The following is a 25,596-nucleotide window of genomic DNA, read 5'->3' as shown; positions in this document are numbered from 1 at the left end:
ATAGTGACATCTAGCGTCAAATGAGACAATTGCAAACGCTTATTAACTTATTAGCAGTATCTACATCTGAATTTCCAGTGGCTCAGGGAATAGCAACTGCAATCACTAGAGGACTTTTGGGAAACAGCTTTGGACCCTGTTGTTATTGGTGCTAATTGGACTAGGAAATATATACTATTTTTGGAGCAATGTATTTGGCTTAATTGCAAAAGTTAATAGAGCGCAATTTTGAATGAATCATCCCTAATTAAAGCAGCCAGGGTTTCTTTCCTCCACACCCCACCCTAGTCTTTATCATTGAAGTTCTAGACTGAATGAAATTCAAGTTAATGTCTAAAATACCATATTACATATTTCAGGTCAGTGCCTTTTGCCATAGTGCAAAATGTATGGAGGCTTATACCATCATTGTCAACTGCAAATTTGTTTTCTTTAGGTTTTCCCAGTACAGTAATCAAATGTTATGTGCACAATATTATGTCATGTGTCCAGCAACAATGAATATAGTTGAATTGAGTCAGGTTTTATAAACAAACATAAAACATTTATTAAACTCTGCTCAACAATAGTGAAAAGTATTCAAACAACTAACTTAACCGGAAGTTAACTGCTATACGGCAACTCTAGAACAGTTCTTAAAATGGTAAATTCGAAAGTCCAAGTGATCTACACAGTCAATAAGGAGAGACTTCTCTGGAAACGGATTTCTTCGAAGATGTGACGTTACTGCTGATTCTGTCCAAAGGATTCACGATGAAGGTAATAAAACGTGTTAAAGGAACTGACCTTTTCTCTGGCAAATGAATACTGCACAAACCTTCCTGATCTTACAGGGGTTATCTTAGATGCAGGCCACTATTTCTGAACGAAGATTCAATAAGGTTGATCCTGTGTTAAACCACCAAATGACACCAACTTTACTCGATCCTTCAGGGTCCCGTACTTTAGTAAGGTCCTCACTCTCCAATACTAGACTGTAAAGGTAAATCAAAGTTACCCCAAACAAAACTGGCAGCGATGGGCAAAACTGCTGGCACAATGATTTTACCTTACAATAGAAAGTAAAACTTCACCTTAAAGCACAACTGCATCATGAGACGAATACACAGCATAACGGAGTAACTGACAAATTAAACAATCAATCAACTGCATGACAACAGGGGTTTCCTGTTATATACCTGTTGAGAACATGTCATCACGTGACCTCAGACTGGCAGGAAAATTACATCACTCCACCATCACAAGACCATTACATCATGCTCAAAGGATACTCAATTACACCATGGTCATAAGACAGTCACAAGATACCCACGAGGTATGTAACAGTTAGATCTGAAAGGTTTTCTCACCTGTTGGAAGCACAGATCAACAAGGAAATGAGAGGAAGTAGAACTTTTGCTCCCCGGGAGACGAGCTGGACAATTGCAACTATATGGCCATCTATGACTGTGGCTCAATCCCCCAAAGAAGTGGTATTTTAAAGTAGAATCCCTTGTTATGCAAATAAGCTACTCAAGGTTTCTCAGTATTCTATGCTTGACCTGCTGTACTCCTCTAGCAGTTTAAAAAATTATGCTATGGTGTTTTAAACACATCATAAATACTTGATAAATTTTGTAGAAATCTCCCAATGAACTGCATTTAATTTAGTCTGACTGGAAGATGCATCTACAACTCCCTCTTCAAATTGCCTCCAGAAATATTACAAAGAATTGTCACATTTACATGGATACAGTACATCCAACACACTGGAAAGTGTTTTGTGGTCACTGTTCAAATATATAGGGTTACTGTTGAAGAGAAATATGTACTGTTATATCAAAGTAATAAGAAACAAAGCCAAAGCAAGTATAGATTAATCCAAGAACACTCAAACAAGTCTCCTAGTTCTGCTCTTGTCCTCGCTCATTTCAACTAAAAAAGATGAGGTTCCCTTTGTCCTTGCCTTCTGTAATCATAGATGATACAGATCATCTTCTGTAATTTGCACCATCTTTAATGGATTCCACCAGGCATTTCCCCTTCCCTTTCAACCTTCTTCAGGGTCTTGCTTCACCAATCATTCTAATGCAGTTTTTTACCATACAACACTTGCCCTTTTTCTTTCTGCTTTCCCACCATTGAGAATCCCAGTCTTTCAATCTGGAGCAGCAATTTATTTGCACTTACAATTCATGCCAAAGTGGACTTTTTTTTATATACTAAACCTGTTTTCCAGCCTTTGTCCTGCAGCCTGTTATGCCATGGCGACACAAGGCTACAGATGCTGGAATTTGGAACGAAAAAAAAACAAGTTGCTGGAGAAACGTATCAGGTTAGGTAGTACTGTATCTGTTAATGAAATGGACAGTCAACCTGTCAGGTCAAGACCTTTCCCCTCTGCAGATGTTGCTTGACCTGCTGAGTTCCTCCAGCAATTGTTTTGGGGTTTTTTTATGCTTTGGTGTTTTGAACACTCATCATAAATACTTGATAGATTTTGTAGAAATGTCTGCTTCCATCAGCCCTTCCATCTGTGTGTACCAGATTACAAACATCCTCTGATGAAGAAATTTCTTTTTTCAGATCCACTCTGACTCCTTTACCTCAAACCTACGCCCTTCTGTTTTGGACACCTTTGCCCTGTGGTAAAGTTTATGGCTATCTATTCAATCTATGCCCTTCAATTTCTGTGCATCTCAATCAGGTTCTCCAGTGCTGATCTATAAAAAGTACAGATTCTGGACATTTGAAGTAAAAAGAGACATGGCTAGACACGGCTAGATACATCCAGAAGACCAGACATCACTTAAAGGAAGGAGAAACAGAGCCAACTCAGCTCCCAGACCCTTTGACTATTTCTCTTTTTGCAGGTACTGCCAAACCTGAAAAATGCTTCTAGCTTTTTATGCTTTATTTCTTCTCAGCCTCCTCTCATCCAAGGAAAACAAACCCAGACTACCTGGCATCTCCTTATGACAGAAAAGCACCATTCCATGCAATATACTGGCAATTCTCCAGTGCAACCTATCCAGTATATTCACATCCTTTCTTTAGTGTGGTGACTAGAACTGTACGCAGTATTCATGCTTTGCCCATCCAATAATTCATTACGTTGAGCAATGTCTTTCCTGCCCTTACACTCAATGCCCCAGCCAAGGAAGTTAAATGTCCTGTGTCCTGCAGTAGCCTCCTTATCCATCAATGCTGCTGCTTTCAGACATCCTCTAATATGAACATTCAGATGCCTTTGTTTCCAATACAGTTGAAATCCCAACTACTTATTGTGTATATCCTGATATTATTTATCACATTGTATTTTTAGAGTTAAAATTCTCCTGCCACTGTCCTCTCCCATCAACAGATCAATAATGTCTGTAGCCAAAAATTATTCCCCTCACTATCAACACCACAATTTTCATGTCATCTGCAATCTTCACGATCATATCATTTACATTTCAGATCAATGTAGGTATCAAACAACAAGGGTCCCAATAGAATTAGTGCTTGTTAAAATATAGGACGTCCTTCAGGATGTCTGAAAATGCCAGGCATTAATACAAAGGAGAACTGGTCTTCAAATTAAAATTAAACCACAAACAGTAATCAGTTTTGAAATTAAAAGAGCAACTTTGTGAATAGCTGCAGAACTCAGGCTACTAGACCCCAGCTTGAGGCTGCTCAAAAGATAGGGTTTATAATCTACCATGACCATGAAAACTCCACCATGAACAATCCCAAGCCCACCTGTGAAAGGAGGTAGTTTGGGACTGGGGCTAGCAACCCTGTCCCATAAAAACCCAGTGCTACAGACATACCCACAGAAGCTCCAAACACATCATTCCTGGGAAAGGAAGGATCTTTGCCTAGAAGACATAAAGATGTGAAAAACTGGCCAGGACAGAGGACTCCAGTGAGCTTCTGTCGGTGGCCTATGCCCCAGTAAGGGTAATGGGCTGAAGAAGAAGGTGATCATGAAACATGAAACATTCTCAAATGCATCAACCAAATGTAAGATAATGGAGTGGTTAATTGGCCTATTTTAAACCAGGCATCAGACATCTTCAGCTAAGTTATTTTGCATCACTGTGGTAAAGATTAAGGAAGTTTCCAGACCAGACTTATTATGTTACTTAGCCCATCAAACCCGGTCATTGGTATATTTGCTGTCTATCAATATTAGTATATTTGGTACACAGAGATTCAACCCCCCCATACACTAATTTTAAATGTCTGGGTTCGGTCTTCAGAAGCCTTTAGCCCACATGCAAATTACTTTGTTCCAGCAAAGGTATTGAACACAAGGTGTCTTGTCACTTACAGTGCACACCCACAATTAAACTACTTGTTGGACCCAATATGTTGAAGTAAATGATATCATCATAGCTATTGAATCATCTGCTGTTACCTTTCTTCTTAGAGTATAAAAACTCTTAAAAATAAAATCATTGGAAAAACAGATGAATTTGGATCCTTGTTAAGGCAAAAGACACCAAGTTCCAAATTCTTGATATTCTAATACTCCTTTGCACTTAAAAAGCTTTGAAGGGTCTACTATTGACTGTATGGTTTCTGCTTTCATTTGACCTTCAAAATACATCATACTTGCTTGGTTTAAGCTCTATCTGCCACTTCTCTGCCCACATCCATAACTAACCTATATCCCAATGTATTCTTTGATAGCCCTTTATACTGCCTACAATTCTATCTATCTTGGTGTCATCCACACAATAGAGGGTGTAGATGTTGGCTCACTCTGGGACAAGGTTAATTGAGTAGGGATCCTTAAAGGACATTTTGTTGTCTTACATAATTAGAACCCCTTAAACTTTGGCTACTCTGGGATGTACAGGGAGCTAACTCTCGGGAGCAGGGTAGAAAGGTGCTAGGGGACAGTGTTATTGATTGTTAGACATTGAACATCTTTCAGGAAAAAGGTAAATTTGCCTTAAAAACTGTTCATAGGTTATAAGCAGTTAAAGTTTTGCAATTAAAAGGAAACTTTTTTTAAAACTGATCAATACTGTCTACGGAGTACAGGTTATAGACCTGCAGAAGGGAACTACTCAAAAGATATGATCTGAAAACTTATCTGACTACACATAACTCAGATGCATTAGGCAAATGCAAGGGCTATGTTGATTGGACTACTACACTAATTTTGGATGTCTGGGTTACAGATGTTTTTAGACCACAGATGTTTTTTAGACCATCCATGTGAATTACTTTGTCGCAGGAAAGGTGTTTGAACATGAGGTGTCTTGTTCATTACAAAGTGCTGTCGTTGTTTAAAAAAATGTTTTTCTGTGGAATCATTTGCCAGTCTCAAAATACTGAAGCACACAAATATGGCTATTCAAATAGTTTTTAATCATCTTTTGTTATAAAGAATATTAAAACATGATGTATTTTTGAGTTCGGGTAACTCTTACCTTTTTTTTGAATCAATCTAAGTCCTTTCTGACATGCATGTATACTGCATCAACTGCACTGCCCTCACTGACTCACCTGCCCCTTCAATGCAAATTAATCCTGTCCTCAAGGCTTTTTTTTGCTTTTAGTAATACTCCTCCTCAATACAAACAAGAGAAAATCCGCAGATGCTGGAAATCACAGCAACCCACACAAAATACTGGAGGAACTCAGCAGGCCAGGCAGCATCTAGGAAAAGGCTACAGCCCATGTTTCATCCTGCCCAAGGGTTTCGGCCCAAAACATCCACTGCACTCTTCTCCTAGATGCTGCCTGGCCTGCTGAGTTCCTCCAGCATTTTGTGTGTTGCTCCTACTCCCCAATATTTGTTTCAACATTTTTAAGTAAATAGCTTTGTCTGCTTGTGTTAGAAGTGACCATTTGACACAAGCCAGCCATCTGTAACACTAACTCAGTAAATGCTGCCCGATCTCTTGAGTATTCCCAAGTTTCTTTTAGTTCACAATTCAACCAAGCACCATGATCTGCATTTGACTGTTCAAATGCATTCTAGTAGCTGGCCTCAAAAGTATCTGTACTTGGACAACCTTTGTCACCAATCTCTTACATCACCTCCCTGTATTCCCTCCACTTGTCCATCTTACTTAACTTAAAATATTCATTTTCTATTCGTTTTCAAAGCTGATGAAAGATCATTAGCTTGAGAGGCCGGTTGTTTTTCAAGATACAAGAAGGTTTAATGTAACTTCCAATACAGAAGTGTAAAGTACAAAATAATTGTTACTCCAAGATCATTGGGGTTTCTCTGCCACCCATCAGAGATTTTTTTTTTTTATCAAGAGCACTGTGTATGCAGGACCCATTCAAGCAACAATCTCCTCGACTCCTTGTTGAAGTTGAATAGATGTTGGTGAGGCCTAATTTGGAATATTGTGTGCAGTTTTGGTCAACTACCTACATGAAAGATGTAAATAAGGTTGAAAGAGTAAAGAGAAAACTTACAATGATGTTGCCTGGTCTAGATGACCTCAGTTATATGGAAAGACTGAATAGGTTAGGACTTTATTCCTTGGAACGTAGAAGACTGAGGGGATTTGAAAGTAGTATATAAAATTATGAGGGGCATAGATAGGGTAAATGCAAGCAGGCTTTTTCTACTGAGGTTGGGTGGGACTACAACTAGAGGTCAGAGGTCATGAGTTAGGTGTGGAAGGTGAAAAGTTTAAGGGGAACATGAAGGGAAATCTCTTCACTCGGAGGGTCATCAGAGTGTGAATAAACTGTCAGTAGAGTAGCGTATGCAAGTTCAATTTCAATGTTTAGGAGAAGTTTGGATAGGTACATGTATGGTGGGGAAAAAAGGGCTATGATCTCCTATGGCACAGGTTGGGGGGGGAGTTCAATGGCTCAGCCCAGACTAGATGGGCAGAAGGGCCTGCTTCTGTACTGTGCTTTTCTATGACTTATGAAGTTCAAGTGGTGTCCTAATATTGTAAATGCACCTCATTACTCATTAATTTATTTGTGGAAATATTATATTATTTGTTATGTGTGTGAGTTATATATACTGTGTTGTGCACCCTGGTCTGGAGAAACATTGTTTTGTTTGGCAGTATACTGTGGAAGACACTAGCAATGTGCCAAATGTTGCCGTGTGTGAAGGAAGAGAAGTGGGTGCAGTTACTATTACAAAGAAGGTGGTGCTCAAAAAGCTGTAAGATCTAAAGGTAGATAAGTCATCAGGACCAGATGAACTGCACCCTAGGGTTCTGAAAGAGGTAGCGTTAGAGATTGTGGTAGCATTAGAAATGATCTTTCAAAAATCATTGGACTCTGGTATGGTGCGATAGGATTGGAAAATTGCAAATATCACTCTTTAAGAAAGGAGGAAGGCAGCAGAAAGGAAATTATAAACCAGTTAGCCTGCCCTCAGTGGTTGGGAAGATATTAGAGTCAATTGTTAAGGACAAGGTGATGGAGTACTTGCTGACACAGGACAAAATAGGACAAAATCAACCTGGTTTCCTTAAGGGAAAATCTGCCTGATGAACTCCCTTTTGGAATTACAAGTAGGATAGATAAAGGAGATGCAGTGGATGTTGTACATTTGGACTTTCAGAAGGCCTTTGACGAGGTGACACACGAGGCTGCTTACCAAGTTAAGAGCCCATGGTATTACAGGAGAGTTACTAACATGGTTAGAGCATTGGCTGATTGGAAGAAGGCAGCGAGTGGGAATAAAATGATCCTTGTCTGGTTGGCTGCCAGTGACTAATGGTGTTCCACAGGGTTCGGTGTTGGGACCACTCCTTTTAATGCTGAATATAAATGATTTAGGTGATGAAATAGATAGCTTTGTTGCCAAGTTTACAGATGATACGAAGATTGGTGGAGGGGCAGATAGTGTTGAAGAAACAGGTAGGACACAGAGGGACTTAGACAAGATTAGGAGAATGGGCAAGAAAGTGGCAAATGAAAATACAATGTTGGAAAATACATGGTCATGCACTTTGGTAGTAGAAATAAATGTGCAGACTATTTTCTAAACAGGGAGCAAATCCAAACACCTGAGATGCAGAGGCATTGGAAGCCCTTGTGCAAAACACCCTAAAGGTTAACTTGTAGGTTGAGTCGGTGGTGAGGAATGCAAATACAATGTTAGAATTCATTTCAAATGGTCTAGAACACAAGAGCAGGGATGTGATGCTGAGGCTTTATAAGGCACTGGTGAGGCCTCACCTTGAGTATTGTGAACAGTTTTGGGCTCCTCATCTTAGAAAAGATATGCTGGCATTGGAGAGGGTCCAGAGGAGGTTCACAAGGATGATTCCAGGAATGAAAGTGATATCATACAAGGAACATTTGAGACTCTGGGTCTGTGCTCGCTGGAATTCAGAAGGATGGAGGGATCTCCTCGAAACCTTTCAAATGTTGAAAGGCCTGGACAGAGCAGATGAGCAAAGGATGTTTCCCCATGGTGGGAGAGTCTAGGACAAGAGGGCACAACCTCATAATAGAGGGGCATCCATTCAAAACAGAGATGCGGAGAAATTTCTTTAGCAAAAGGTTGGTGAATTTGTAGAATTTGTTGTCACATGCAGCTGTGGAGGCCAGGTTGTTGGGTGTATTTAAGACAGAGATTGATAGTTTCTTTATTGGATATAGCATCGAAGGTTATGGGGAGAAGGCCAGGAAATGGGGTTGAGGAGAAATAAAGGATCAGCCATGATTGATGGGTGGAGCAGACCCGATGGGCCAAGTGGCCTAATTCTGCTCCTATGTCTTATGGTATACATGTATACAGTTGAATGACAATGAAGATAGAGAAACAGAATTAGGCCATTTGGCCCATTGAATCCGCCCATTTCATCATGGCTGATCAATTTTGATTTCATCCCTCTCTTTGTTTTTAAGTTAGCTTTGATTTCTCTTGTTATCCACGCTTGTGTCACCTTGCCTTTAGAATATTCCTCCTCCTTTGGGATATATCTATCTTGTGCCTTCCCATTTACTCAAAGAAACTCCAGCCACTGCTGCTCTGCCATTATCCCTGCTAGTGTTTCCTTCCAATCAACTTTGGCTAACTCCTCTCTCATGTCTCTATAATTCCCTTTACTTCACTGTATTACTGATACATCTAACTTTTAGCTTTATCCTCTCAAATTGCAGGCTGAGTTCTATCATATTACAGTCACTGCCTCCCAAGAGTTCTTTTCAATTCATTGCATAATACTCAATCCAGAATAGTGGGCTCAACGATAAGCTGCTCAAAAAAGCTATCTTGTAGGTATCATCTAAATTCCCCCCTCTTGGAATCCAGAACCAACCTAATTTTCCCAATGTCCCTGCATATTGAAATACACTATGACTATCACATCATTGCCCTTTTGATATGCATTGTCGATCTCCTGTTGTGATTTGTAGTCCACATCTTTGCAACAATTTGGAAGTCTGTACAGTATATAATTTCTATCAGGGACTTTTTACCCTTGTTGTGTCTTAGCTCTACCCTCATCAATTCTACACCTTCTGATCCTCTGTCATGTCTAAGGATTCGATTTCATTTTTTTTAAACCAAAAGAGCCACCCCAACCCCTTTGCCTTCATGCCTGACCTTTCAATATAATGCATGTCCTTGGATGTCAACCTCCCAGCTATAACCTTCTTTCAGCCACAATTCAAGTTTCTTCAGGTACATAAAAAGTAAAAGAGAGGCAAGGGTGGATATTGGACCACCAGAAAATAATGCTGGATCGGTAGTAATAGGGGCAAGGAAATTATGGGCAAACTGAATAAGTAGTTTGCATCAGTCTTCACTGTAAAAGTTCCAGGTGTCAGGGGTCATGAAGTATGTGAAGTTATCATAACTAGACAGAAGGTTCTTGGGAAGCAAATGTCCGAAGGTAGATAAGTCACCTGGACCAGATGATGTAGACCCCAGAGTTCAGAGAGAGGTGACTGAAGAGATCACGGACATTAGTAAAGATCTTTCAAGATTCATTGGATTCTGGAATTGTTCTGGAAGACTGAAAAATTGTAAATGTCACTCCACTCCAAGTGAGAGAGGCAGAAGAAAGGAAGCTATAACCCAGTTAGTCTGACCTCAGTGATTGGGAAGATGTTGGAGTCAATTTTCAAAGATGAGGTCTCAGGGTACTTGGAGGCACATATAAAATAGGTTATCGTCAGCATGGTTTCCTCAATGGAAAATCTTGCCTGACAAATCTCTGGGATTCTTTTAAGAAATAACAAGCAGGATAGACAAAGGAGAATCAGTTTGATGTTGTATACTTGGATTTTCAGAAGGCCTTTGACAAGGTGCCACACATGATGCTGCTTAACAAGCTACGAGCCCATGGTTTTACAGGAAAGATTCTAGCATGGATAAAGCCGTGGCTGATTGGCAGGAGGGAAAGAGGGGGAATAAAGGGAGCCTCATCTGATTGGCTGCCAGTGATTAGTGGTGTTCCACAGATGTCTGTGTTGGGGCCAGTTCTTCCTAACTTATATATGTAAGTAATTTGAATGATGGAATTGATGGCTTTGTTGTAAAGTTTGCAGATGATATGAAGATAGATGGAGGGGCAGGTAGTTTTGAGAAAGTAGAGTGAAGCTCCAGGACTTAAACAGATTAGGAGAATGGGCAAGGAAATGGCAGGTGGAATACAGTGTCAGGAAGTGTATGGTCATGCACTTTGGTAGAAAAATATGAAAGGGTTGACTATTTTCTAAATAGAAAATACAAAAAACAGTACTTGGGAGTCCTTGTGCAGGATTCCCTAAAGGTTAATTTGCAGGTTGAGTCTCTGGTGAGGAAGGTAAATGCCATGTTAGCATTCATTTCAAGAGGACTAGAATACAAAAGCAAGGATGCAATGCTGAAATTTTATAAAGCACCGGTGAGGCCTCACTGGGAGTATTGTGAGCAGGTTTGGGTCCCTGATCGTAGAAAGAAAGTGCGGAAAATGGAGAGGGTTCAGAGGAGGTTCACAAAAATGATTCCAGGATTGAATAGCTTGTCATACTTTGTCTTTCAAAATTCTTTGGACTGGCACGGTGCCAGAGGATTGGAAAATTGCAAATGCTGTTCCACTCTTTAAGAAAGGAAGAAGGCAGCAGAAAGGATATTATAGACCAGTTAGCCTGACCTCAGTGGTTGGGAAGATGTTAGAGTGAATTCTTAAGGATGAGGTGATGGAGTACTTGGTGACACAGGACAAGAAAGTACAAAGTCAGCATTGTTTCGTTCAGGGAAAATCCTACCCGATGAACCTGTTGAATTCTTTGAGGAGATTACATGTAGGACAGATAAAGAGGATGAATTGGATGTTGTACATTTGGACTTTCAGAAGGCATTTGACAAGGTGACACACGAGGCTGCTTACCAAGTTAAGAGCACATGGTATTACAGGAAAGTTACTAACATGGTTAGAGCATTGGCTGATTGGTAGGAGGCAGTGAGTTGAAATAAAAGGATCCTTGTCTGGATGGCTGCCAGTGACCAGTGGTGTACCGCAAGGGTTGGTGTTGGGACCACTTCTCTTTACGCTGTATATAAATGATTTAGATGATGAAATAGATGGCTTTGTTGCCAAGTTTACAGATGATACAAAGATTGGTGGAAGGGCAGGTAGTGTTGAGGAAACAGGATGCAGAAGGACTTATACAGATTAGGAGAATGGGCAAGAAAGTGGCAAATGAAATACAATGTTGGAAAATGCATGGTCATGCATTTTGGTAGTAGAAATAAATGTGTGGACGATTTTCTGAACAGGGAGAAAATACAGGAATCTGAGCTGCAGAGGGACTTGGGAGTCCTTGGGCAGAACACCCTAAAGGTTAACTTGAAGGTTGAGTCGGCGGTGAGAAAGGCAAATGCCATGTTAACATTCATTTCCAAAGGTCTAGAATACAAGAGGAAGGATGTGATGCTGAGGCTTTATAAGGCACTGGTGAGGCCTCACCTTGAGTATTGTGAACTGTTTTGGGCTCCTTATCTTAGAAGAGATGTGCTGGCATTGGAGAGGGTCCAGAGGTTTACAAGGATGATTCCAGGAATGGAAGGGTTATCATACAAGAAACATTTGATGGCTCTAGGTCTGTACTCGCTGGAATTCAGAAGGGTGGGGGGGGGTGTCATTGAAACCTTTCAAATGTTGAAAGACCTAGACAGAGTAGATGTGGAAAGGATGTTTCCCATAGTGGGAGAGTCTAGGATGAGAGGGGCACCCTTTCAAAACAGAGATGCAGAGAAATTTCTTTAGCCAAAGGGTGGTGAATTTGTGGAATTTGTTGCTACATGCAGCTGTGGAAACCAGGTCATTGGGTGTATTTAAGGCAGAGATTGACAGGTTCTTGATTGGACATGGCATCAAAGGTTACAGGGAGAAGGCCAGGAACTGAGGTTGAGGAGATAAAAAAAAAGGATCAGCCATGATTGAATGGCGGAGCAGACTTGATGGGCCAAATGGTCTAATTCTGCTAGGTCTTATCAATAGTGTCTGATGGCTCTAGGGATGTATCACTAGAATCCAGAAGAATGAGGGGTGACCTCATTGAAGCCTATCAAATGGTGAAAGGCCTCAATACAGAGGATGTGGAGAGGATGTTCCCTATGGTGGGAGCGTCTAAGACCAGAGCACGCGGTCTCAGAATAGAGGGGCATCCTTTCAGAACGGAGACGAGGAGGAATTTCTTTAACCAGAGAGTGGTGAATCTGTGGGATTTTTTTTTTGAACAGGCACACGTGGAGGCCAAGTGTTTATGTATACTTAAGGCAGAGTTTGATAGATTCTTGATTGGTCAGGGCGTGAAGGGATACAGGGAGAAGGAACGAGTTTGGGGCTGAGGGGAAAATTGGCTCAGCCATGATGAAGTGGAGAAAACTCAATGGGCCAAATGGCCTAATTCTGCTCCTTTGTCTTATGCCCACGTCATACATACCAATCTGTAACTACAAGTTATCTACCTTATGTTAACAACATCAGTCCCCTGTATTCATCACCGTTTTTGATTTTATCCCCCCTTTTGCATCGCAACTCATCCAGTTGACAATTTTGCCCTATCATCCTGTCTTTGCCAACAGTCTCACTACACACTGATTGCAAATCCACTGCCCCATCACTCCAATTTCCACCCCATCAAATTAGTTTAAACCCTCCCGAACAGCTATAGCAAACCTGCCCGCAATGATATTTTGTCCCCCTGGGGTTCCGGAGCTTTGCAGAGGTCATAGCTTCCACAGAAGAGATCCAAATGAACCAGCAATCTAAACCACCGCCCACTGCAAGTGGCACAGGCTGCAGTCCGGAGAGTTTTACCCTGGAGGTCCTACTTTTCAGCGTGCTACCGAACTCTCTCAAATCTCTTCAGGACCTCCTTGCTGGTGTGTATTTAATATTTCAATAACATTTAAGTAATCTTGCATATTGTTTGGTTAAGTATTCCTGTTCATTTAATTAATTACAAATTATACGTAAAAATGTTAATTGCATACACGTGATACATGTGCGCCTCGCTTAAACTCGAAGATACACCCGTATTTCGTACTCACCGCGTTTGTCTTTGAATTACTTTAATGTTTTGAAGTTACGAAACTTAACACTTTCTTTTCCAACCTACGTCATTGGTGCCAATATGTACCAAGGCTTCTGGCTGCTCACCCTTCCCCTTTAGAATGCCGTGGACCTGATCCGAGACATCCCCGGCCCTGGCACCTGGGAGGCAACATACCAACCGGGTGTCTATCTCGTGTCAACAGAACTTGAATTTGGAGGGTTGGGGGGGGGGGGGGGGAGGGGAGAGAACCAAAATGATAAATTCTCCACAGATACAACCTGACCTGCATGATTTAGCATATAGAACAATATATTTAATAAATAGAACATATTGTATAGAACGAATTTCCAGCATGATTTTATTTCACATTTCCAGTTCCTTGTTTTTTTTCCTCAATTATAATTCATGCAGTAAATTGTGTTAGTAAAATAACTGCGGTATCCCATTGTTACATCACACAGGATGACCACTGAGTCGTGCTGTTATCATCTTTAGCAGAAATTGTTTATGTAATAGAGCTGGAACACAAGATAGATGTAAAGAATTAGAAAATAAAACCACATTTAGACACTGCATTTCAACTACACAATGTCTTCAATACTTTATACCTTAAGTACTTTCTGAATTGTATGTAGTCAGGTTTGATGTGGGCAGATGATTTGCAGCAACATCCCACAAACAGCAATGGAAAAATTAATATATTTTTTAAAAAGTGTTATATTAAGTTACAAATGATTGACTAATAGAGTCAGCGGATTTTTTCAGTCCAGCCGAGAGCGCTTACAGGGCTTCCGATTAAAAAAATAGTAATGCTAATAAGACAGCACTTCCTTAGCTTGACTGCCAGTTTACATTTTTGTGTACGAGTTTGTGGAATGGAATTTGAACCCACATCTTTGTGAATTAGAGCTTTATTAACTGAGCACAGCGGATAAAAAGGCATCATACCAAATCACACACAAGCATCACAGAACTAAAAATGATTGAATTGTTAGCTTTTACTGAAAATCTTGGAAACAAGTCATTGAACAAAATGGCTGCAAAATATTAGTGAGCAGTATGCCATACATAAAAGACAGTTTTAATTTAACCCATACTTATGCTTTCACTGAATGAGTAACATTAGTCTCTGTGTATTTTAAAAGTCATATAGAATAAGAATGCATTCAAGATATCCAAATAACAGAAGGACGAGAGGGACAAGTAATAATTCTTAGTTAAATTCTTTTTTCACTCATACCACCAAGCCTTGGGAGGGGGCAGTGTTGGCAGTACAGAGTAACAATGAGACAGGCCACGGACTTTTAGCAAAGATATGTCTATATTACTTGAAACCACATGAAGGCAAACTTGGGGGGAAAAAAATCAAAAATTAATTTCTTTGATTAATCTTAAGTCACTGACACCTTTACGCATTTGCTATTAGTCATGCAGCATTAACATGATCGATATTTTGAAAACTATCTACTTTGCTTATTTAAGGATGGTGAAATGGTGGAATTCATTGCCACAGACGACTGAGTATATTTAAAGTGGAGGCTGAGAGGTTTTTGGTTAGACAGGACAAAGGTCACAGGGAGATAGCAGGAGAACGGGGTTGAGGGGCAAAATAAATCAGCCTTGATGGAATGGTGGAGCAGACCCAGTGGGCCAGGTAGCCTAATTCTGCTCCTATGTTTTATGGTCTAATTTCTTCAAGTGCAATAATCAACACAAGTTTTTGGAAAACACTTGTAACACTGACAAATCTTAAAATACTGTTCCATTTTGGTAAATTATTAAAATTAACTGTGGTTTCTGTATTTTTACCCTTTCCATCAAATTACTCCAGAGGATTTGTAACAATGATACAACATGTTGTTCTTGGGTACAAAAAGCTCAATGCTGCTCAAACATTCCAAATTCCAGGCATTTCTTATCTATTGTTGCATGTCAAATTCGTGACCCGTTACAGATCTATGCATGATCTATCACATGGTGCACAACACAGCAAGACTAACATAATGGATATTGTACCCCCCAGAACAACAGCTTAGTTATTTCAGCTGGAACTCCGGGCCTTGCTCCATATTCTAGCAGAGCTCAAAAGTACTTCTGCCTCTCCGTCAGACTTTCAGAAACCCTTACAGTAAACAAAAATAACTTTAATGCATACCATTTCTAAGTAGCACAAGTGGTGAATGGTATGTTTGGTTAAAGTGATAATGCATGCTTGTCAGCTTGCACAAGGCCAAATATCTAAAACGTCCTTCATCAGGGATGACCTTAAAAACGCAGTAAGGTGGTGCACAGACATAATAATCTATTAAGCAGCATGACGCCTCAGGAGCATCAGCAGTAGCAAGTCAGCTCTCAAGACTGTGCAGTGCAGGAGGACGGATTATTCTGCTTGTGTTTTTTTGGGGGAGAGAGATGGGGGGAAAAGGCAGATTGCAGTAAAGAGGAAAACCAAATGACAATTCAACCAGAAATCTGGTTAATTATAAAGACATTACAGTGCTGATAAACGTGACCAGGCTCCTTTTTTGGGATTATAAGGCCCTAATTCATTCAGAAGGCATCCCACTGTGCATCAGTGCTGTAAGTGCATCACTAAATGTGCAACAAAAAATAGGACACTTATTTTCCACTACATATCTGCTAGATAAAAGCACTTTCTATCACTTTAGAGAGTTAACTTACAAAACATTTTCTACCCAGCGTATCGATATAAAATTGAATCGCTAGACTTCTAAACAGATCAAAAAATATTGCAAATGGTGACAAGGTCAGTCAACTTTACAAGATAGGTTTAAAATTTTTGGCAGGCATACTGCTCTCTCCATATTTTTAACAAAAATCTGTTTAAAAACTATAAAGTTATTAGCTCCTTCATTGTAATAGTAGTCTTCATCTTTGAACTTGGTACCCACAGTATGTTGTAGGATTTTGTGCTTTTTCAGCTTATTCCTACTAACAGAGATTTCTGAAAGTAAGGTCCAGTAAATGAACACAAAATCAAAAAAAAAAATTACAGCATAGAATGAGATCTCTGCCTGTTGGAAAAATGAGCTCCTCAATTTAATCTCATCTTTTACCACTTGAAGAGCCATGTAACGTATTGCAGTGGACCAAATAGGTGCTCCAGTGACCTTTGTATGTAATCCGGGTTTATACCCCTACCACGCTTTCAGGAAATTAGTTCAAGATCACTACCACTCTCAGAATGAAAAATATTTTCCTAATCTCTTTTTTACCAATTACTTTAAATTCCATGAAATAAACTTGCAAATGCTTGCTTATATTACTAAGACAGTACAATAATTAAAAGTATTATGCTTAAAACTGATGCAGAACAATTTCAGGGCTTGTGGAAAATCCTTCATTAGCACATTGTATGGCAAAAAACAAACTAAACAATGAGGTCACAAAATTTAGCTTTGAATCTAGTAGCCTAAATATCTCCTTGAAACACACTCATACTCTAACAGTCCTCAAGATAAGATGTGGCCTCACAACACATGCAAGCTCCTCAATCTTTGCTGTACATTAACACACATTCAGACAAAGGTGAGGAGAGGCCTATTTAAGGAAAACTTAAGACCGTTTCAATGAATTTTTGATATTTCCTTTCTTTTGGGAGAAATAACTATCAACTGTCTTCTCACATTTCACCCTACTTGCATATGATTGTCAACTGAATGTCTTTAGGAGGCATTTAACAATTGGGAAGAGACAAGTGACCGAGTCCATCTCAACTTCATTCTTACTTGGTACTTACATTGATTTCCTCCTGAGGACAGGTAAACATAATGCAGGAATTAGAAGATAATGAAAGCACTGAAGACATAGTTTTCAACTTCAATTGGTGGAAGTAAATAGCAAAATAAATTGATAAGGCCAGGCGAGAAAGCAGAAAGTGGGATTCTATCCTTTTGTCTGATCTTACAGTACTTATTTTATTATGTTCGTGTCAGTCAAAAAAAACACCCTACATATTTCCCCCTTCCAGTCCTGTAATTCATGGCTCTTCAAGGGCAAAGTACTTCCTAAATGAAGTGACGTTTTCTCCCACTTTCACCATTTTAGGCAGGATGGAAAAAAAAACCCTCCAGTCTAATTCTTCTACCAATTTCAAAGGTCCATGACTTGAAGAGACTTGCTAAAGCAGCAACAGAACTCTGGATGTGCAGAACAAGGCACAACAGAAAAGATATCAAGCCATTTAAGCACTCTGAAAAGCAGAAGCCAGGTGCTGATAAAGCAACGGACAGTAGTAGGAAAAGGTCCCAGCCTAATAACAGAAAACAAAAACTGGGATCTTAGTGAGAGCAGAATTTGAGGCTTGACTTGGAGCCAAGAAAAACAACAATGCTGAAAATATTGTCAAAGGTAACAAAAAATAATAAATTTAGGGATAATACTTAACCAGTTAGAAAGCACACCAATAATCGCAAAGCTAAAGGTGCAGTCAGATAAGCAAGAGGTTGTTTGCACAAAACTTCCATTCTTGCACTGATCTTGTGTATACTCAAGGGCCCGAGGCAAACTATTCCATTATTGACACTTTCAAAGTTAAGAACACAATGTTCAGTGGAGATGAATCACAAAGAGATAGAACACATTTTTACTTTAGGAGCAGGAACTCAACTGGAAATAAGTTTCACTCAGTTTTATGGGATAGCTCATCAGCTGTAGAATGAATTTTCACAGCATCATCTTTACCACAGAGCACAAAAGGTTCCACGGTCACCTGCACATGTGGGCAGCAAATCACTTCTTTTTTGCTTAATAACACTATTAAGAATGGAATATTACTGGACCACAAATGCCAATCTCAGTCAAGAAAACCAAAAGTAATTTTCTACAGGATCTTCAACCAAGTAGCAGCACTGTACTTAAAAGTCTGTAGGTACTTTAATATTCATCCACGACTGAAATTCAAAAGCAAAAAATCATTTCAGGGTTATTCCTTCTCAAAAACGTATGCAATAAGATCATTTTTGAAAGTATTGTTACAAAAGCAACTCAGTGCAAAAGGCATGTGTGCTTTAGCCCAATACAGGCTGAAAGCTTATCCCCACATAAATTAGAATTCATCATATTCAATATTCATGTATTATGTACTGACCATCTATGTTAGCTTACTTGAAAATTATAACAAATGATCATTAAAGACAGCCGTATTTTCCTAAAACACCACTTTCCCTCTTATACAAAAAATTCCTTTCTAGCAAGGTACAGAGAAATAGGAAAATAGACCCACTTTTGATTGTGGCAGTTTTTTTTGGTGAAATTATAAAAATTCTTCTGCATTGAAAAGGCACATTTGCTCTGTATTAGAAGACCATTCAAATGGCAAAATCTTCAGTTGCAGTGGTCAGCCACACAGCTTCTGATGGTCTTTTAACTTGGCCACAAATAATTGTGAAAGGTTTAGCCATAATATAAATAATAAAATCATTTGTTGCAGCATTAACCTGCTTTTGTGCTGTTATTTGCTTCCTCAAACTATATCAGAGGAGAATTCTACATTACAAGACAATGAATAAAAAGAAAGGAGTTGCACAGGCAGTTCATCAATACCCAAACTTCATTATAATTGCATCTATAACACATGCATTTGGAGAAGGAACAGCAAAGATGTTTCCTGTTGATGGGTGCTCACTAGTTGAATAGACTAATGAAATTTAGCATGAGTAACATGAATACCAGCAGAAATTATAGATTTGCATTAAAGTGTTGAAGTGCAATTCACTCAATACATCACCTGGCAGCTGTAGCAGAACTCTAATTATTCAGTGTTGGCCAAATGAAATGCCTCATTTAGCTTTAAGAAGGATTACCAGAGCCATTTTCAGTGCAACTACCTGCAAAGAGGCAGCAAGTTAAATGCTTATACAGAGACATCTGCAAAACAGTCCCTGGTACAGGAAAGTCACCATGGACCACGCAGAGAGCAGATTCCATGGAACTGGGAGCCTCAATACAGCAACACCAATTCCATTCAGCTCTCTTAAAAAAAAACTTGTTTGAATCATAGGTTTTAAAAAAATAACATGCTTACCAACGATAAGGTGTGTGAGTTTGCAAAATGGAAATCCAGATAATAGACAAATATCTTTGATTGCAGGGATGGGAGCAGCAAATAAACAACAAGACCATTTTCAGCAAAGATAAAGGATGTATAAGAAAATACAAAATTTTTTCTACCACACCACCCGCACTGATAAAAATTAAACATTTGTAATTAACAGAAGGATTTTTTTAAACAGATAGTTCAGGGAATTATAAGGTAGTCTGCAGGATTTATCGTATTTTTGTCTTTGTCTGGATGTAGGTTTTATAATAAAAGTTGGTGAACAAAATAATAATAGTGATGATGTAGATGAAGACGAAAAGGTTAAACCCATCTGGGAAATCGCAGTCTGTGAAGAGATTATAGGCAGTGTGCACGGCGATACCATAAAACTGGAGCTAAAAAAACAAAATGGAACACGTCATTTATACAGAATTAAATTTAAACTATTAACCTACTTTTCCTTGGTAATGATGTAAAACAGGCATTTTGGGTATTTGTTAATGGTAAAGAGAAGCTTAATGTGATTAGAAGCATTCCAGCATCTCCCTTTCTCTCATGTGCGGATACTCAGCAAAAGCTATACAACACTAACAGTTTGATTCTTCTTCCCAAATTTCATCCATTACCAAGTGTTGTAATGTTCCACTGCATGCTGAACAGCAAGGACATCTACCCTCGAATATTTCTCTTACAGTCCATCCAATATACTAAGCCAACTTTGAGATTCCAGAGCACAAAGAACTCCACAAAATGTTATTTTCGCCTTTCATCTCAATTCAATCTACCTTTCTTAACTTCAGTTACGCACATACAACTCCACCCTTAACACATTATAAAGTGCCCTGATTAAGGGTTTTGGCCCAAAACATTAACTGTTTATTCTCCTCTACAGACGCTGCCTAACTTGCTGAATTCTTCGAGCACTGTGTATGTTACTCAAGACTACAGGATTTGTTGAATTTCATGTGTTTATAAGGAGATCTTTCCCTTTAGCATAGGTATAGACTGCAGATCTGGCCCTAATTGTCAGCACTGTCTTGAAAGAGAAGGCAGCAACATCAGTACTATAGTGAAGACCCAAACCCAAGCCCAGCAGAAATCAGAAAGCTACACCTGCAGCGAAGCATGCAAGACGCAATGAATTTCTGAGATACCCCAACAGAAGAGCACAAGTATATCCCAAAGAGAAGATTATGAGTGGATCAAATATCCAGGTATATTAAATCTCACTTTTATGTCCAACTCAGAATTTTATGTGCTCCTCCACCATTTTGAAATCTACATAATGAATGACTAAGTTACCAACATACCAGCTGAAGCATTGTGAGATAGCGCTTCCACCACAGGTACTTGCGCATGTGTGGCCCCATAGCAGCAATTCCATAGTACAGGTACATCACAATGTGTACAAAGGAGTTCAACAAGCCGATGAAGAAGGCTGAAAAAGACAAAGAACATAGATTAAAGACTATTAGTTACATATTCTACATAATAAGATCAAAGTCTAGTTATATGTAAAGAATTACTGATTTCGCTCACTATTCTAATCGTTTAGAAAGATGAAACAAAGATGACAGCCAAACAGCTTTCTCTGCTACAAGACCCACATTTCAAAGGCATGCAGGTTATGTAGCCACTGTAAGATGCCCCTAGAATGTAGGCTGAGTGGTAGAATTGGAGGAATTGATGAGAATATGGGGAAAATAAACATGAAATCAATGAGGGAAATTGATGATATTTATATGTTGGAAACTCAAAGAAATTTTCTTTACCTGAGACAAAAGAATTATGAAGTAGGAGGTAAATCAGCTAGATTATTAGCATATAAATTACGAAAACAACAAGCAGACAATACAATTCATAAAATAAAGAATCCAAAGACAAAGCTTGTGGAGAGTACAATAGGGAAAATTCAAGAGAGTTTTGAAACGTATTATCGAGAGCTGTACTCCCAACCCCGGGCCCCCAATGAGCCCTATATAGACAGTGTATTGAATTTTTTAGATCTACCTAAACTTAGAGATTTACAAAATGAAAGTTTATTAGAACCAGTAACTGTCAAAGAACTGAACGTGGCCATCTCTAGGTTAAAGGCTGGAAAGTCCCCGGGTTCTGATGGGTTTACCTCAGAGTGGTACAAGTCCCTGAAGACACAGTTAGCCCCATTACTACTTAACACCTTTAATTGGATCTTGCAGAGAGGAGAAACTCCACCTTCCTGGAGAGAAGCGATTATTTCAGTTATTCCTAAAGAGGGTAAAGATAAACTAGAATGTGGCAATTATCGGCCAATTAGTGTTCTTAATTTAGATTACAAACTATTTACATCTATATTAGCGCGCAGATTGGAAAAGCTTTTACCTGGCCTAATCCATTTAGACCAGACTGGATTTATTCAACAAAGACAAACACAGGACAACATAAGGAGAACTCTGCACATATTAGAACAGGTTAATAAGAACAAGACAGAGACAATGGTAGTAGGATTGGACGCTGAGAAAGCTTTTGATTCGGTTAGTTGGGCATTCCTATACAGAGTGTTAGGAAGATTCGGCTTTCAAGAAAGGTTTATTAAAGTAATTCAGACTCTGTATGACAGCCCAACAGCCCGAATTAAGATAAATGGGGACCTCTCTGACTCCTTCATTTTAGAGAGAGGCACTAGACAGGGATGCCCAATTTCTCCTCTCCTTTTTGCGCTATATATTGAACCACTTGCCCAACTAATAAGACAGAGCGAAATCGTAAAAGGTATCAAGGTGGCAGGGATTGAACAGAAAGTGGCGTTATTCGCAGATGATGTTTTGGTTTATCTGAGTGAACCAGAAAAATCATTTATAGGATTGTTTACACTGTTGGATGACTTTGGGAAAATATCAGGTTATAAAATAAATGTAAAGAAAACGCAGGTTATGTCCCTAAATTATACACCATCCAAAAAATTGCAGGATACATACGATCTTAAGTGGGAAGCTAAATCATTAAAATATTTAGGAATAACCCTGCCGAAGGATCTTTCAACACTGTCACAGGTAAATTATGGGCCATTAATCTCAGAGATAAAAGCAGATATGCATAGATGGAATCTTATCCCCTTTTTAAGTTTAAATTCAAGGATAAATACTATAAAAATGAATATTCTTCCTCGGTTATTATATCTTTTCCGTACTTTACCAGTGGAGGTGGATGATAATCAATTCAGGGAATGGGACAAATGGATTTCCCGCTTCATTTGGCAAGGAAGGAAACCTAGAATTCGATATAACACCTTACAGTTAGGGAAGGAAAGAGGAGGTATGGTTCTTCCTTGCCTGAGAAATTATTTTTATGCCTCACAGATAACCCCTCTGTTATATTGGTGTAATAGGTAATATAAGGCTAGATGGAAGGAAATAGAATTTGGATTAGTTGACAGTTTTCCTCTTCAGGCCTCAATAGCTGACAAAGGATTGATGGCCCAGTTGGAAAAATTTAATAATGCTTGGATAAATCTTACATTAAAAGTATGGCAGAATGTGGTTAATTCATGTGGAATTAATAACATGCTAAAACTCTTTAGATGGTGTGCATATGATACCGAATTCCTTCCCAACAGAGGAGATAAAAGATTTGAGCTATGGATAAAGAAAGGTCTTACAACCTACCTCTCATTTATAGATAAAAGAGTATTACAAAGTTTCCAAATCCTGCAGGACAAACATGGCCTAGAACATAATGACTTTTTTAGGTACCCTCAAATACAAAACTATGTTAACCAGAGTTGTAGATATACAGACCTATCAACAGTAGAATTAGAATTTTTCAAGATTCTGAATTCGGCTTGCAGTTCAATACCTAGTAAATCAGTTTCTCGCCTATATAATGCACTCTCTCATGCTAAAAATGTAAATACACTGTATATTAAAGAGAAGTGGGAGAAAGAAGCGGGGTTGGTACTTTCAGAGGAGGCTTGGGGGAAAATCTGCAGCTTTCAATGGTCCTCAACTAATTCTTTGACTTGGAGAGAACATTGAATATATAACCCCAATGCAAGCAGACTTTAGATGACTCTCCTAATGATTTATATTGCTCTTCTCATCAACACAGTAATATTGCTAACGTAAGCACCCCTAGTCTAAATGTTTGTTGTTTTTTTTTGGAAAATAGAGAATTAACACAAGTAAAGGGAAAGATTTGGGAAAGGGATAAAAAAAAATGAAAAAATTAAGTAAATAAGTACATAGGGATTGGATAATTATGTCTGTGGGCAGGAACAAACACGAACAAATTGGGATATAAACACCTACAATGGTTGGTATATTGGCTTGTATGCAACATTTTGGACCAGTGGAAATGGTCCAGAGGGGTTGTATGGAAACTATTATTACCATTTTTCTTAACAACTAATTTCATTACTTAGCCTAATAGGTTAGATTTACCACAGTACATAATTATCTATTTAAATGTTTATTTTGCTTTTATATCATCTCAATGTGTACTTAAGAATGTATAAATAATTGTAGTTTTATACATATAAAAAAATGGAAAAGGTTATATGTGTGAAAAAAGTACATGATAATTGTGAACTCCCTATCCAAATAAAAAAAAAATTAAATTAAAAAAAAGAAATCAATGAGGGATTAGTGTAAATGGGTAGTAATGGTTGGCACAGACTCATTGGGCCAAAATGCCATTTTCTGTGCTGCATTTCATTGACTCCATTATCTCACACAGAACCTTTCATATTGCATATCTATTTTTTTAATAATATAATTTTTATTGAGTTTTCAAAAAGAATACATGAAAAGATAAAATCTACCATCCCCACTCCCCTTAACATTAGGAAGTTGTAACCCTCCTAACCTAAATTTACATGTCAGTTTTTCCAATGATATTCTTGACATTTTACCTTTCCAAAGAAATTTTCTCACAGATTTATTTAACTCTTGAAAAAATTTCTGTGGCAATTGTATTGGTAATGTTTGAAACAAATACTGTAATCTAGGAAATATATTCATTTTTACAACATTGACTCTACCTACTAATGTTATTGGTAGTATCATCCATTTGTCAAAATCTTCTTGAATTTTTTTCAATAGTGGTAAATAATTAAATTTATATAAATTCTTTACATCATTATCAAGTCTTATACCTAAATGCTTTATACCATTTACCGGCCATCTAAATTGGGTTACTAATCGACATTGACTATAGTTTCCTTCAGTAAGAGGTAAAATTTCACTTTTATCCCAATTTATTTTGTAACCTGATACCTTCCCATATTCATCCAATCTAGAAGATAATTGTAACGAATGTTGTGGGTTTGTTAAGTAGATCAAAACATCATCGGCAAAAAGATTATAATTTTATATTCCTCCTGACTAACTCTAAAACCCATAATATCTGGATCAATTCTGATTAGTTCTGCTAATGGCTCTATCGCCAGTACAAATAAAGCAGGTGATAAATGGACAACCTTGTCTAGTTGACCTTTTTAACTGGAATGGTGTTGAAATTTGAGAGTTTGTCACTACTTTAGCCTTAGGGTTAGAATTTAAAGTTTTAATCCAATTTATAAAAGATGTTCCTAACCCATATTTTTCTAATACTTTAAATAAAAAATCCCATTCTAATCTATCAAATGCTTTTTCTGCATCCAAGGCTACTACTATACTCTTCTTGTCCCTTTTTTGTGCCAAATGAATTATACTGAGTAGCCGGGTTACATTATCTGCCAATTGTCTATTTTTAATAAATCCTGTTTGATCCATATGTATTAATTTTGGTAAATATTTAGATAAGCTATTCGATAAAATTTTTGCTATTATTTTGTAATCTGTATTCAATAGAGAAATAGGCCTATATGATGTTGGTTTCATAGGGTCTCAGTCTTTTTTTGGCAATACTATTACAATCGCTGTTGAAAAAGATTCTGGGAGTTTATGTGTTTTTTCTGCTTGACGTATTAGTTCCATAAAGAAAGGAAATAATAATCCTTTAAATTTTTTATAAAATTCAGGTGGAAAACCATCTTCTCCTGGAGATTTATTACCTTGGAGTGATCCTAAAGCTTCTTCAACTTCTTT

The 25,596-nt window shown here is 38.4% G+C and overlaps 1 protein-coding gene across 8 annotated transcripts in view; it reads right to left on the bottom strand.

Annotated features, from left to right (window-relative positions):
• Window positions 1-13,800: 13,800 nt before the first annotated feature.
• LOC134354940 (very long chain fatty acid elongase 4-like) overlaps window positions 13,801-25,596 on the bottom strand; it is a 51,077-nt gene continuing 39,281 nt past the window's right edge. For 2 of the 8 annotated variants that reach the window (XM_063064456.1, XM_063064459.1), the window contains 2 exons: window positions 20,842-20,969; window positions 13,801-19,926 (listed from right to left, as the gene is read on the bottom strand). In XM_063064456.1, the coding sequence (XP_062920526.1) occupies window positions 19,759-19,926; window positions 20,842-20,969 (296 nt within the window). In that variant the 3' untranslated portion in view covers window positions 13,801-19,758. The remainder of the gene's footprint in view (window positions 19,927-20,841; window positions 20,970-25,596) is intronic. The other 6 variants (XR_010019932.1, XR_010019929.1, XR_010019931.1 and 3 more) reach the window with 6 other exon arrangements.

Source organism: Mobula hypostoma, chromosome 12 (genome assembly GCF_963921235.1).
Source record: "Mobula hypostoma chromosome 12, sMobHyp1.1, whole genome shotgun sequence".
Lineage (NCBI taxonomy): Eukaryota > Metazoa > Chordata > Chondrichthyes > Myliobatiformes > Myliobatidae > Mobula > Mobula hypostoma.
This window is presented reverse-complemented; position numbering and strand designations above follow the sequence as displayed.